The 16,474-nt window shown below is 39.6% G+C and overlaps 1 protein-coding gene across 1 annotated transcript; it reads right to left on the bottom strand.

Moving 5' to 3' along the window:
* Positions 1 to 6,747: 6,747 nt before the first annotated feature.
* On the bottom strand, positions 6,748 to 14,775 carry yipf5 (Yip1 domain family, member 5). Its single transcript, XM_071542408.1, has 6 exons — positions 14,697 to 14,775; positions 13,169 to 13,286; positions 11,717 to 11,889; positions 9,488 to 9,633; positions 8,799 to 8,980; positions 6,748 to 8,007 (listed from the first exon to the last, which is right to left on the bottom strand). Exons 2-6 carry the CDS (start codon positions 13,276 to 13,278, stop codon positions 7,845 to 7,847), a joined length of 774 nt encoding a protein of 257 aa, XP_071398509.1. The 5' UTR covers positions 13,279 to 13,286; positions 14,697 to 14,775; the 3' UTR covers positions 6,748 to 7,844.
* Positions 14,776 to 16,474: the final 1,699 nt, after the last annotated feature.

Genomic DNA, 16,474 nt, shown 5'->3' with positions numbered 1-16,474 from the left:
CTTACTACCCAGTTATTCTTCTGTTTATTACAAACAAACTGCTGTTGGTTGTTGGTGCTAGGTGGAATCACTATTGCATTATATTTATATTATATCAATAATCAATTATTTATATGAAAATGCACGGATTACTACTTTAACCTTTAATGAACAAAACATAGACCTACACCCACACCACTGCTATCTTTTTCATATCTCTAGTCCAGTTATTTCATATTTAGACATTATTTGCACACTGCTAATTTATAAATAACAAAATAATATACTGCAGTGTGTCATGCCTCACTTATAATGATGTAGTTGATCACACATTGCTTTAAGCAATTATTTGCAGATTTTTTTTTTTCATTTACAAGTCATAGTAAATGTAAATGCATATTGTTAGTAGTAATAGCCTAACTCATATGATGTCACTTTAACAATATGATGAGTTCATGGATTACTTTGTGGCATACTAATAAGACTTCTGCAGCTCATAATGCATTTGATATCCTATAAACAAATAAATATATAGTTTCAAGTGGTGAATATATTTCTTATTACAGCCTCTTAACCTGTTCATGCTAGATTCATGTTGCATTATAGTACATTACAACATTATCTGATGCAGTTATGATGTATTTATAATGTGCTTATAATGCACATACGTCGTCTCAGCCAACACTTCAAGTAAAGTGTTACCAGACAGTGCTATGGGGAGCAGACTGCCCACTGTGCTGAAATGAAAACGATGTTAGCACAGATGTTGAATGGCAGTGAGGATTAAAAACAATGAATGTAATACAAAACAGATGGGAAAGCAGAGGCTGTAATTGAAGTTTTCACCCACCATGAAAGTACTGTCATCACAACAATTTACCTTCATTTCCTAGTGACATTATCATTATCATCATTACTTTACGATTAGATAGATACACAAATTGTCCTATTATATAGCATAGTGTATTTGCAATCTTCTTTTTTCAGTCTTTAGAACTACCCCTTCTTTCACTCCTCTCTCTCTCTCTCTGTCTGTTTCTCTCCTCTATTTCTCTCTCCCTCCATCCGTATAGCCCATCCCCCTCTACGTCTTTCATTGCAGCAGTGCAGGAGACGGTTTCATCATTAACTACTGCTCACCAGTCAGTCAAGCCAGCTTGCCGGGCAGAACAGACTGTGGCACAGGCTGGCCAGATGGAGGTGGAATTATCCTCCATTAGATAACATAACGGGACAGTGGCCCCCATTCCCTGGAGACAACCGGACCAGTCAGCCAGTCAACCAGCCTGTAGGTGGTGATGATGATGATGATGATGATGATGATGATGATTATAATAATTATTATTAGTAGGAGTAGTAGGAGAAGTAGTAGTAGTAGCAGTAGCAGTAGTAATAGGAGTAGAAGTAGTTGCAGTACTGGGAGGTGTATAGTAGTAGATGGATTATTATTAGTATTATATCAACAGTAGTAGTAAATGTATTACTATTGTTATTAGGAGTAGTAGTAATAGGTGTAGGTGTACTATAATTAGTTATATTATTATTATTATTTCTTTATACCACTAAGTGTTGCATCTTTACTACTTTTCCGTTTTTTTTAGTCCACTTTTTATGAATAATTCTGACACAACAGGACCAAAACAGTGCTACCCAGCAATTCCTTATTATCCATGTCACTTTTCCTCCCAATTTCTACATCTTAATGTTACAAAGTGTTGTAATGCTCATTTCAATACCAAATCATTTATATTCCCTTCATTTAGATATTCTGCCCATAATCATTGAAATTTATTTGTAACAGTTTGGTCCTGTATTGAACAATGGGTACATTCATGGCTAGGGGTTCAATCCTCACTGGGCCGCCCCTGGTAAAAAAAAATGGGTACATGGTACATGTAGTACATGGTACTACTGAAGGCACTTTGGATAAATGTGTCCACTAAATGGCAGGTTATGTTGCATTATGTAAGATGAGCAGTCAGCCTACTAACTAAGCAACCAAACAAAGAACCAGCCAAACAAATGCATAAACAAACAACCAATAAAACAACTCAATCAACTGCGCTGTGTGGGTTTGGCTGAAGTTAACCAGTCATTCAATCATACATTTCCCTGATAATGACTATTATGAAGTTTAGAGAGTGGGGTGGGGATGCAGTCTCTAGTCAATGCTCCAGGGGAATTCACGCTGCAGCCAATCAGCCAATCAGCACCACAATCACACTGCATGTTCACTCAACCAAGATGAGCAAGTCAGCCAAGTGGACAGACCATATGCAACTCAACACTGTCTCCTGCAGGCACAGGGCTGTAAATGTTTCAGGAGGCAGGAATTCACAGAAGGAGGCTCCTCCGCAGCACCTGCCTCGCTGCTGATCTTGTCAATCCAACAGCCATCTGGCTCCCATTAAGATTTCCAAACTGGAAAAACTCTCCCCCAGTTTAGCACAATAAATATGCCACATGGAGAAAGGAATGAGCATTACAAACAAATAACTAGTTTGAGACAACACCTCAATTTCTGGCTTCAGGCTTCCAAAGAAATACTATTACTGCTACTACCACCACTGCTGCTATTAGGACTACTGCTATTACTAATCTGTACAGAGTTAAACAAAGTGCTGTGAACACAACAAACGTATTAACAATTACTTATAATAAATGTAATTTTTATTATTTTTATTATTTGAATTTTTGCACTGTCTCTATAGTCTCTATATTATGTACATTACCTCTATTGTTTTATCTTATTACCTCTTCTCTTTTATTATCTTATTGTACTTGTTTTCCTTGGTACTGTTCTGCCATTTGTTGCTGTGGCCCCTGAATTTTCCAAAGGGGATTAATAAAGTGCTATCCTATCCTATCGTATTAAGGTTTAATCAGCAGAACAGAAGTAGCACAAGACAGTGTAATGGTAATATCATCAAAACAATACAAGTAAACATAAAAAAAGTTATAACGCTTTAGGCTTGAAAGCCATTTTAACAATTTGCTGACTTTTACGTACAAAATGAAAGCCATTTAATTGAAGCCAATAGGACAAATGATAATGCTTGCTCATTACAGCAGGCTCAGCAAATTCTGAGACTATTGGCTCCATAACAAATGAACTGAATACTGCTGCAGAGTAAAAGGTGCAAAAACAAGTTATCAGTTAAATGCAAGTTCCTAAGAATGAGACTGTAAAGATAAAGAGTTTTCTTATCACATATCCAGGCCCTGATGCCCTGTTTAGACTTTTGAAGGTTTTTTTTGTGCGTAGATCCATGTCTCTCTGTACTAAGGGAATTAAAGTCATTTATTGCATCAACTGGAAACCAGTTAGCTAAAACTCTGCTTCCAGCCTCCACAGATGTGTGAGAATAAATAGTTCACTTTACAGAGATGCTGAATGTCAACCAGTTCTGACCATATTATAGGAGAATTTAACTGTTTTAAACCAGTTGTAAAGCTTTGAAAAAATAAGTAAGTTCCATAAGGGCAGCACTTAGTGTCACTGTTGGATCCCACATAAATCAATAGATTACACTCTCAAGTCGATTTGCTCACCCAGACGTGTAAAATGTTAATTGAGGTCAAATGTAGATATTATCCCACAGAAACAGTTTATCCTCTCACTGCTATACTGCCAGTGTGTGTAGATATTTGGAAATGGTTTTCCTTTACTCAAGACCCCATTTGGGGATTTTGAAATCAAGTTGTGAGGTCTGTTTTAGGCCCTTGGACCCGCAAGCTGAGAACCAGACACCCCATGTCTCTTCATACAATGACTGACCTGTGTTGGGGAAATCATTCTAAATGGATATGAAAATAAATTGAGAGACAACATCCCATAATACCTTTCCATCCAGGGCTTTACTATTCCTGTCAGATGTCTGTCAAACTGTTAGATTACTTTTTGTCCTCTGGGTGTGAACTAGGAGGGATGTAGCGGAGGGTAAAGCCTGTTTGTCGACCATCTTCTAAATCTTTATACAATAAAATACATGTTGTTATGAGACTGATAGGCTCTTTTCTGTGAGAATCTAAATGAATTATACAATGCAAGAATGATTGATTTTTGTTGATATGGTGGCAATCTGCCTCATGCTGATCATTGACTAGAGCTCATGGTTTATTAACCTTCTAATTTAAAACTGTCACTCTATTTGACATTCAGCCATGACTAAATGTCTCTAAATACACACTGAATATTTGAATGGATAGAATGTAACTATTTCTTATGAAACCAGTTTGTTAATTGCTTTTATATTGGATTTTTCTTTTTTTTTTTGTATCAATCAAATGTGAAAGATAGAATATAACACACTAGAATGCATTTTTTTTGTCTCATTAGAAACTTTGATCCTCGGCTATAATGTAACATCCTCTTAATTTGCACCTCGGTTTCACCTGTACTGTGGGCTTTTCCCAACCTTATCAGCTGATATTAAAATGGGGTTCCTTGAAACACTGCTAATCAAACTATAACTGTAATACTTTCTCGTTGAAATCTTACTGACCAGCTTGACTACTCTGCTCCCAGGGAATGAAATGCTGTATTTGCCCTCTAGTCCTACCACAAAATCTACATGCATCTTTAATGTTGAGGTCACAAAAATGTCCTGATCACCTACCAAAAATGGTTGAGAACCCCTGGGCTAGTATTTTCAGCTGGTGAGTAAGGACACAGTACAAGGAAGGGCATGGTATTTTGGAATGAATTCCTTCCCCCAGGCCCAAGAGGGAGAATGTGAAAATGTGAGATGCCCCTGAGTGAATCCAGATGCAAGATATTCAAACCCGACAAGCTCCGCAAACTGGCTGAAACCAGATATACGACGGGTGTGTGAACGTCAACATCCTGCTCGACATCATCATACCTTGAGTGTCTCCAAACTGTTTCTGTGATTCCTCAGGGCTGAAATGCAGAATAATGTGAGGCATTTATGTACGAGCCACAGTGTGTGAATAAAATGAGTTGAAAAAGCAATTTACAACATGTACGAGCAATGTTTTATTTAGAGTGGCCAGTAATATCCCCATAAAAGCATGACGCTGGACCCCTTCACTCATCAAGAGAATGAACATGACACTAGAATGACAGGTGGATTTTTCGATGTACAAAACAAAATTATACATATGTGCATATATAAATACTTGGCCATATGAGAGCGCAGCAGGCGAGTGCAGAGCGCTCCTGTTAGGTTTGCTTGAAATGCAAAGTATCCCATTGATGTTGAGTTTGTTGGAATAGAAAAGCACTCTATTTTCATTTTTGAATTATTCATTACTGCTAAGTGGGTTATCATGCATTTAAGGAGCTCTCCTGCGTATGCGTTTTGTGTAGGTTTAGTACACAGAGAAAACCCACAAGGGAGGGAAAAAATAACAGAGGGGTTTCTGTCATAACCATACAACTCCATATCTGTTCTCGTCAGCCTTCACTTTACCATGTTATGTGAAGCACTGCTTTTTAAAGCTTCACTTTAAACCAAGAATAAAAAAGTCAAGCTACTTCTAGTGTAGTTTGGCCAACCTAAATCACACATCAGCCCATAAACAACTGACTCTGGAGTCGTGGTTTCTGCTGGCGATAAGCTTGAACACACAAACAGATCTCAACATAACAAATACAACTGACCTTGAGGGCCTCTCTTTCCACAAAGCAAAAAGACCAAATTAGACATCAAACTTACAAAAACAACCACAGCAGAAGTCTGGACCCTGATTTACAGTAATATCAGCAAAGTCTGAATGTATCCAAAGTTTCCTCTGGGATTTTGTGACAAGTTCAAGCTCAGGTGCTACTCTGTTAAATGATAAGACTCAAGCAACCAAAAGTGGTGTGCAGCCATAATTACACAATTTAAGGAGAATCCCCCTATCTATAAGTTACATGTGTCTACAAGTCTGTTTCAATGTAAAACAAAGTAATATGGTATTTTGTAAATGTACAGCTCCTTCTGTGGTCTAGTGAGTGTGATCCTTCTCAATATGTTTGCCTGCATTAGACAAACACGGTGCCCACATGACTCGGTGTACAGTGGACAAAATAACACTGAAAACAATGGTGTTCGACAGATAAAAGCTCAATGAAAATCTATTACCGTTTGCAATTTTTTGACTTGTTTATCTACAGATGTGTCAATGCGCAGGCACTCATTGCTGGGCTTAAAGTTTACAATCACACAAGCTCTGTAACTAACTGACCAACCCATCGTGAACACATGGGGAGAGGTAGCAAGGCTCTGTGCGTCCTTGCGGCTGCTGACTGGAAATGTGAATAAGTGGCTAGGAGGTGTAGGAGAGGAGGAGAGCTAAATATCTGGGGTTGAAACAAATGCACCAAGTGGCATTTCTGGAAGAATGGCTACTGCTCCTTTCACCTGACCAAGTTTTGCTAATTTTTTGCACATTCATACAAATTATCATAAATTGTGTTCAATGCTCTGATCAAGGTCTTCCAGGCTGAGAGCAGCAATAAAAATGAAAATGTCATGGTTCAAAGTGTGCAGAATCTTCTAACCCTTTGCTCTACCAACTTGGTATGAAAAGCTCAAACCAAGCCATTGAAAACAGGTTGTTGAAAACTGTCATCATGTATGTGTCATTCACCCAGTTTCTAAACTGTATGTTGGCCATTCTTCCTTTCTACTCCTCTTAAACAAACAGTCCCCTTAAACACCCAGTTTCAGTCTTCTATAAAAATTATACCACTGCTTACAGAGATCTGCTAAACCGCAAAATCTACCTTTCAATATCACAAGGCAGATGATGTTAAGAGACCTTTGACAACTTTAATGTGTACGCCTTTGCAAGAGAGGACATGAACAGCAGATGACAGACCGAAGCATACAAAATGAGTCAACTCTAAAAGAAACAGCCAAGAAATGAGACTGACAGAGGCTATAGTGACTACTGTACCTATTGAGACATATCTATACCTATAGAAACATATCTCAAGTCTCTTGGAATATTAATTTTCAATATGTGACTTGTTTGGTTTTGAAAATTAGAATAATAATGAGGCTTTTGTGCAAACTGTATTTTGTCTTCTGGGAAGGCCTCAGCGCTCACATGAATCTCAAGAGAAAAAAAAACAAAAACAAAAAACAGCGGCTAGTGAGGAGGGAAAGGAGTGTCTGAACTGAGGGACTGATGCTCCTCCATCCCCCTTTTTGTCCCTCTGTTTCTGGGTGTAGAAGTAGAATGAACGGGAGCTAGTCCTGGAGAGAAGGAAAGAGAAGTATCTCCCTCAGTCTTGCAGGTGTAATAGGGGAATATGTGGGCGTTTGCCAGACACGGCTCAAAACAGCTCTCGTAAAATCATGATGCGCGGTGTTTCTTATTGGCTCTGGAATTAAATTAGGCTGCTGGGTTTGCTGGGGGGGCTGGTTCCTGGTCCTGCTTGGTATTGAGAAACTTTTCCCATCTGTGTCCAAAATCCAAATGTCTTATAATAATCCTCACCCTTCCATGGTGTGAAATGCTCGTTCACTTCCTTCCCCTTCATGCCCTTAAAATCATAGGACTGTACTCGGCCGTCTAGGCCTCAACACGGTCCAGGGGAGAGTCACTTTTCACCATGTTTATTTGACAGTCCTCTCCTTTAAGATCCATGAAGGGAGCAAGGTGGAGGGAAGAAGCGAATGAGACGATGCACTCCGGTCTGCAGATGGACAACATGGACGAGTTGGAATGCAGTGAGAGACGGAGAGAGATAAAAGAACGCTTGGTGCCGTTTTAGATAGCAGCTCCCCTTTTTTCCTATAATAACAGTGTAATTAGACAATAATTATAATAATTACACTGAAGCTAATTAGACTGAAATTACAGAAAGTGGGGAGCAGTTATTTTAAACTGTTACTGAGTGATTTTTTTCAGAAGACAGAGATGAGTGCGAAGACCCCATATAGGAGAGCGCAGGGGTAGGCAACCAGCAGCTGCTGCCCATCCATGGCCAGCGCCGAGATGAAGATCTTTGAGGCCGAGAAGCTGCACCAGCCGATGATTGTTGCTGTTATTATAATTCCCATCATGCCCCTAAGGAGGAAAGAAGGGAAGGAAAGTGGGAAGTTAGCTTTGATTGTTTTATCAGTTACCTGTAAGAAAGCAGCATTTCCTTTATAAAGTGTTCCCTAAATTTCCTTTATTAAGTGTTCAGCCTACCTAGCTGTTAAACTCTAATCAAACATCCCACAAAAAATAAATATCATTCCAGCTAATCAATCAAGGTGGGAAAGTAACACCAGCCACCAGTCAAATTTTGGTTGGTCTAGTCCAGAGATTCTCAATCTTTTTCATATCAAGGACCCCTAATTTAGTCCACATTAGGGCCACGGACCCCCATTTGATGAGATTTCGTCTCTTGAACCCAAATCTGAGAATATTTTTATTGTTACATATGATTTTGTCCAGAATTCCATGACTATCTGTATTATAGGTAGAGAGATAACAGTCAAACTATGATCAGAATAGTCATTCCTCTACATTCTCTAATTGTGTTAACTTCTTGTAAATGAAATAATGTGGAAGTTTAACAATTCATCAATTTGCTGGGGACCCCCTGGAACCCCCTCAAGGACCCCTGGTGGTCACCGGACCCCACGTTAAGAACCACTGGTCTAGTCTACCAACCACTTTGGCAACCAACATCATTCAACAATCATCGGGCTAGTAAATAGTCAAAGTGACTGCTAGATTTCGGGATGTACCAGCCACTGCAGCCTGTAGACAAAGATAATCTTCCCGTCCTGCAACCCGTGGCTTGATTTACACGCTATATTAACTATACAGACTATATTGAGCCCATGCTTGCTCGTCTGTGTACTCACTGTAAAGAGAAGAGGACTCCGAAGCTGGAGAGCAGGATCATAGGGAGGAGGCAGTAGCCCAGGACGCTGGCCACACAGCCGAAGGAGACGCCCGTCATACTCATCAGGTTGAGCAGGCAGTACATGCCGAGGCAGCCGATGGCGCTGATACCGTAAACGTAGCCAAACTGGATCTTACCCGTCTGGAAGATGGAAGGTAAAAAACACACACGTATACACACACTGTAAGATGGAGATAGATACGCTCACACGTACACAATGACAGCAGCACGGATGCACAAGTTGGATGTACAGAGATATATAGGCATACAGACTGCGTCCACACCGTGAGGCATGGATGGCAGTCATTAAAGATTGTTGCTGCTAAAAAAAAATATTTTCTCAAAGCATAGGTCCAATGGAGTCTTGTTTGTTCTGGTTTTGATATGCAGGTTTCTTTGGGAAATGTATAATATACATTTTGTTGCTCATATTATGAGCAACGCTGCCAACAACAGGCAATGAAATGAGCAGCAAGGCCAAAAATCTATTCAGTATTTTCCTGGCAGCAAGATGCTCCTCTGCAGTTAAAGCAACAATGCTGAGCCAACTGCGTGAGTAATGCTGACCACCAGAGTTGCTGTTTAACTGTTTTTATTGAGTCGGGTTAACAAGTATTATTGTTCATTAATGTTAACCGTGTGATTTACCAGGAGTAGTGTAGCTCCAAATGCCAAACAGAAGACCATGGGGCCAGCCAGGTCTGTCTCGTTCATGATGCTGCCGTCTGCTACCTTCATTGGGTGGAGCACCGTCAGAGTCTTCTGCCAGATGTGGTCAAAGTTGATGCCTAACTCTAAGACAGGACACAAGAGGAAACACAGATCAGGGAGGTTGGATACTGGAACTGTAAGCTAAAGAGGCAGCAGAAAGACATTTCAGTCAGATCCTTATTCAAGGAAACAGACAGGAACCACAACTCTCACTATGATAGGAGGGTGATTCTCCCTCTGATAGCCTTCAAGCGTGTCTTCACCTTTCCTGATAGTATACATTTTAGTGTGGATGGGATAAAGTGTGGGGTATGCAATGCCAACTTCTGTTACTATCAGATGGAGTGATGTTTTGTAATTGTCTGCAACTTAATAATGGAGTTTTGTGCTGAAGACTCAAAGCACCCTGCTCTACTTAACCCTTAGCTGCTGCAAAGCCCTTGACACTCAACAGCCTCGCTGTCACCAAGTGGCTATTTACACCTCATATCTAAGAATCACAGTTATTCAGTCTCAGTATTACTCATTCTCTATGAACAGTCCCGTTTCCAAGAGCTTTCTTCTAAATGAGCACTTAACAAATCACTTGGATACACTAGAAGAACAACAAACAAGCTAAAAAAAATCAAGGACTCGGGCCTTCAGAATCACTCATAGATCACAATACAACACTTTGAGGTGAAAGGTTAGGGGACTGAAAGGCATTCCAGACTCACAGCAAAGGCTCTCAAATACTTTTTCTACATAATGGTTCTTTTTGAGAGGTGGAAAACACTGAAGGTAGCAATGCACTAGAAGCGTCAGATGCACGTGTTCAAGCACGGCAATTGTTTTCAATGACCCAACACATACTTGAAGTGTCAAGTGGAACATCGATTCAGAACTTGGTTTGATTTTGCAGTGTTTTTGTGAGGTTTATGCTTTTAATAAAAGGGGGCTACAGGGAGCCAGGACATGGATGAGGAAAAGGAAATCAAACAAGTTAAAAAATAACCTGCAATATATGACTGTAAACTGAGCGGATAATTTAGCTAGAACCATACAACTTTATGGACAAAATATGGAGACTGTAAACTCTAGTTGGTCAAGTAGCTGGTCTCCAAACACATAAAGCAGACTGTAGAACAGGCCATGAATTACAAGTATGATACAAAGGTGAGGAAATGCAGGTGCCTGTGCTGCTGAGGCCTCAAATCTTCTGCCTGCAGTGTACCATAGAGCGTCAATTGACGTGTCAAATATTGCTTCCAGTGCGTTCAGCCCTCAGAGAGCTGTTTTTATATTCAGGGTCTGTCACCATCTCTCCAAATTATAGGAATGATGTAAGTTGAGGAATAGTTTTCTCACTCACATACTGAAACAAAGAAAGACTAGGCTAAATAAAAAATAAGTCACTTTACATTGGAAAACTACAGTGTACAACTTTCTGTGTCAAACTCTTTTCATCACCGCAACAGAATTGTCACACATGGTAAAAGTTAAACACAGTTCTACTTACTTAAACTGTAAACACTATCTTATCACCTTTGTCTAAACTCACTTCTATGTAGAAATATCCACACTTGTCTGTCCAAATTGGAATCTTTTGCCAGTGCTGGATTGCATACAAGTGCATGTATGTCAACAAAAAGCATTCCCATGGTTGAGTAGAAGGCAGGACTTGAAATGAACACTATCCCCCAGCCAAATGCTGCATAAATTTTGGCAATAACAGATAAATTTGGGCTGTGGCATGTAAGTCTGCCAATTTTACTGTCTCTTTGGCAGGTAACCAGCCTGTGATCCATCAGCCTTTTCTACTCTGTCAAAGTACTTTTGCAGCTATGAGATTGTCTGGTGAAATTATGAATCTACCAGCCACTGCAGCAAGTGGATGAAACTTTAATTTCACGCCTTGAGAATAGATTGTGGGTTCAAGTCCTAGAAGTGATACTGCAATCTGATCTCAACACAGACACATTTTACATTTATATGTTAGGCATTTAGCTGATGCTCTTGGCCAGTGTGACTTGCGCCAAGTACAACAGTAGAATCAGCTTCAATTTCTTGATCACTAGCAATTCAAACACCAGCCATAGTTCCCTGACAATATTGTGGCCCTGGAATGATCATGTATCAGAGAAGTGCTACGAGACAAAACAAGAGACATAAGAGTTGATTATTTACCTTCCAGCAGCGGCGGCTCGTCGTCGAAGCTGCTGCTGTACATGGACTGTGTTTGGGATGGGGTGAAGGTCTGTGCGGGCTGGAAGATCTGTCCTGTGTACGGCTGCTGGGGCTGCATCATCCCTGGGGCAGTGTAGCCCATGGGCTGGGAGTAGTCATACTGACCGTATTGCCTGGGAATAACACAGATAATAATATTTAACAGGATTCTGTGATTACGTTTTCTTTTCCAAAATGAGCACATGTACTCCTGAATTGAAAAATTTAGAAGCACAGAATATAAATGTAGGAAAAAGGATATTAAAATACTCCTGGAAATGCCTATTTCTACTTGGAATAGCAAGTTGCATGTTCTTCTTTTTCAATTAGGTGGTATGCATTTATTTTTACAGAGCATATTCAACTAAAAGTGTAGCACTGTAGAGCACTGTTTAAATATCCAAAATAAATAATACCAAGTACAAACATAACAAAGATTTCTTTTTCTCATCCTCGCTTGTTCATAAACAGACTCCAACCTCTACCCACTTTCACACTCTCCATTGACTTATCATTAAAACACAGTCAGTCATGCTAGGTATGGAGATCAAACTACAGCGAGCTTCTAACTTCTTGGAGAAGGGGAAAATAAAGATCAATTAATGTAAACATTTCAGTTATATATATCTCACAATAGGCCCTTTTCACATCGTCATGGTAACAGCTAAACCGGTGCATTACAAGTTCCTGTGGCAAGTTTCTTTTTGCAACTTATTGACAAACCAATCCAACAAAAACAACAAAATTGTAATGGTTACTAGCACTAGATACATAATGCAACAAATTAAAAATTTTGGTCAGGTTGTGGAGCAATTTAGTGAAGGCCATAGCTGGCAACAGGAAGCTGTAGCCTAATGCACTGTAATGCACCAGTTTCTCAATGCAGAACCATTGAGAAACATAACGTCTATTGAAAATCAATTTATGAACTGTCAGATATTAGCCTAATCAGCATGTATTGGGGATCTAATCAAGCTTATTTACATTTGTCAGATGAGACAGTGAAACAAAACTGCAAAATAACCCTCTCACATTCCCTTCCCAGTTCCCACATACTCTCACCTATTCTTGTTTAAACAACATAGTGTTTCTTTCTCGATCCAAGAATGCCATATGCCAAAAAGTTCCACATAGGAAAAGATTCTCAAATGATTCTCAGATTTTCCTTGCTTTTTCCAAGAATTAGCAGCTGTGACACACAAATGCGTAATAATGACATTCTTAGAGGAATTCAATTTTCTCCTGCAGTGAAACGGTGAAAAAAATCTAATTTGATTTTAATCCAAAATTGTAACGACTCAAGAAAAGCACCGCAGTGTGTGACTCCAAGAACTAAAATCAAGTCATGCGGTCCCTGTCAGTTGCCAACCTTACAAACTGAAAGTCAATTAGTTAAGGAGGACTTGGGCCTACTTGTTGTAGGGGTCTGCGGTGTTGCTGTAGCCATAGCCGGCCTGGCCTTGGTCCTCCACACTGTAGCTGGACTGGTAAAAGTCTGAGTTGAAGTTGTCAAACCCCGACATCTCTCACTCTGCCAGAAACAGTGGAAAGTACAAATAGTTTGAACAATAGTTTGATCAATGCAACCAGTTTCACCAATTTCCCAACTAGAAGGTAAAGAAAATAGCACTGTCATGGAATTGTGCTAATCTAATGCTGACATTACTTTACAAACCATGATTTTGCAGTTGCATACCACCTTTGATACCTATACTAGAACTCAATTTTGGCCTACAGTAAGGCATTTAACTTGTGCACTAATATGCAGTTAATCATTAAACATTTAGTTTACCGTTTTTTTCTCTCCTAGTTACACTATCACAGAGTTGTGATCTACCATTATGTGTGTAATCTGGTTTGGCTGGGAGTAAAAAGTGAGATTGGCTTTTCAATATCGTCATATAAAGCAGGACAACTGTGCTTTGGTTTCTGTGATAGATTAGTCCCGTTAATTAAAAAAAAAAAAACGGTACAGAGATCAGAACAGGACTGCCTAATTTAGCCTGTTTCTGTATCTGATCTTTAGATGAAAATAATCTACTTTGCTCCCATCAATACAGCACAATGACTCAATATTGGGCAAACAAACAAATAACAATAGGCAGCACAGTCATGACTGTGTGTCAAACTTATGGGTGCCATTGAAAGAAAATGTAAGTGGCACAAGTGTGAAAAGTTAACCTGAAGCAAAGATATGGAACACAACACAACCACTTGTACTGACACGTCTATAGACCATATAGACCATCGCCTAACGCGAGTTGAGCCGGTACTATGCAGTGGAAAAGCGGCATTAGTGGTACTTCAGGGGGAGGGGGTCCACCTCTAAAATCCGTCTCCTTCGAGGAACTGAAGGTTTCACTTTTTACTTTGCATTGACCTATAACCAGTTGAAAAATGAAGACGCAGCTAATCTTAAGGCGGTGGCCAATTTCTCTACATGTGAGGAATCGTTGACTACTGACAACTCTTACGTTTCTAACTAGAAACTGCGTACGCCATCTACTGCAGCGAAGTCAATTTAGATAAACTAAAGATACCTCTGTATGATTTGAATACAACTGTAAGCCAACCTAGCTAACGTTGTTAGCCAACGTCACGCCTAAAAACACAGATAACTGCTGCGCTGTTGGCCTCTTAGTCTAAGATGATAGTTAATTATGTTGAATATCAAAAGAGCTGACAATAACAACCACCAACGGAATAATTTGGACTAAATATAGCTAGCTAGGTACCGCTGCTGATCACTGGGTGGCTAACGTTAATGTAGCGGCCAATTTATTAACGATAGCTAATGTTAGCTAACGGTTTAGGTTAGCTGGCTATCTGGCTTATCTTTCCCATAATGCCTGTGTGGGTCTGAGGTATCCATCTAATTTCCATTTCATAATCATTCTTCTACAGTTATAGTCAATATACACTGAAAATCATCCGTGCTTACCTGTATCGTTTGACAAATTTACTCAGAACCCTGCCAACTTGGTTGCTACGTGTCAGGAGAAAAAAAAAGTAAATCTTCCGGAGTGCAACGTCACCGACGGAAACTTGTTAGGGACATTAGCGAACGGTCCTTCGCAAAGAAGGAGCGCAACCCACAGAGGAAGGCCGGTATTACAGGAGCTACAGTACCACTGCCTGGATATCAATCAGGCTAGAACAAAGCCATTATACAATGAAAGAAATAAATAAAAAAAAGGAATTAAAGAAATAAAGACAAAAATAAAGACAGAAAGAAAGAAAGAAAGAAAGAAAGAAAGAAAGAAAGAAGAAAAGAGAAGAGAGAGAGAGAGAGAGAGAGAGAGCGGCGGAGAGAGAGAGCGAGAGAGAGAGAGAGAGCGACAGAGAGAGAGAGAGCGAGATACAGAGAGCGAGAGAGAGAGAGTGCAGAGCAATTAGGGGCTGAGCGAATCAATGCGCTACACGCAGTTCTACAATTAAATAGTGGATGAAATATATATATTGTGGCGGGCCGCCACAAAGTTTTGTATGTGTGGGAAACCCTGGTAGAACGAACAGGTACGGGAGGGGTAACTGAGAGCGAGGGGAGATTGTCCACTGTTTGTACAGAAAGTGGAGGGACATTATGAAAGCTGTGATATTTTAATCCTACAGATCAAAAACAGCAGTCAGTCAAAACAGGCCTTTCTAGTGTTAATGATCACGGCCATGAAAAAGAACTTCAGCATTCCTATAATAACTTTTAGGAGGATCATGGATGCCACAGCTATAAATATCAACTATGTCCCAATAGGAATAGGAATAGCAACATTTGTTTTTGTGATCAACTTTTTTTTATTGACTTTCTCTATAGAAGGGGGTTCAAACATTTTACCTTGGCATTTTACATTTTCTTATAGAGAAACATATTCCCCCCCCCCCCCCGCCATCACCCACAGAATTTACAAATATATGAAAATACAACTGAAATGTAATCTGATGGCTAACCCTCTGTGTCCCCATAACTTTTTCCCATATTATCCTCCCGCCCCCACCGATCCCCACGTCCCACATCCCCTGTACGTATCCCCCGCACCCCCACACCTTCAATAAATAATAAGAAATAGTAGTAATAATTAATTAATACAAATATAATTCATAGAAATAATTCAATGATTTAGCTCTATTACAGTTGTGATCATTTTCTTCCAGGCCTCAACTGTTTCATGACTAGCCTCATTGAGTTTTGCTGTTGATAATTCCATTATTAGAATATCTAATAACAGCTGAATCCATTGATGTATTGAATAGGATGGAATGGAATAGGAATATTATAGTGATACAAAAGGAGATACAAATACAATAAAGTACAAAAGGGTCACAATAAACTCATACTGTCTACCACAGACACTATAAATCCCTATTAGAATATTATAGAAATATTGCTCTGATTTTTATCATTATCATTAACAAACACAAGACTTGGGAATTTTGTTATTATTAATGATAATAATAAAAGTTATAAACTTTATTTGTATAGCACCTTTCTTACAAAGTGCCTCACAAAATAGTACAAAATACAGCAGTGAAACAGAGTAAAACACATAAAGAAGGATCAGAAAACATAAACAGTAAACAGTAAAATTAGGCAGTAGTAAGTAGGAAGAGTTAGAATGGGATCAGTCAGAGGTCCCCAGGTGCCGCCTTTTTGTTGTGTGTCCAGCAGCGATAGACCTGAGTCCCTGTCGGGTCCCGACCCACAGTGTGAGGAAACCGGGGTCA

This window comes from Centroberyx affinis, unplaced genomic scaffold (genome assembly GCF_046629955.1).
Source record: "Centroberyx affinis isolate AG114_WGS23_722 - 3 ecotype Tasmania unplaced genomic scaffold, CSIRO-AGI_Caff_v1 ptg004098l_1, whole genome shotgun sequence".
Taxonomy (NCBI): Eukaryota; Metazoa; Chordata; class Actinopteri; order Beryciformes; family Berycidae; genus Centroberyx; species Centroberyx affinis.
Note: the sequence above shows the minus strand (reverse complement) of the source record. Positions and strands in the feature narration are given on the sequence as shown.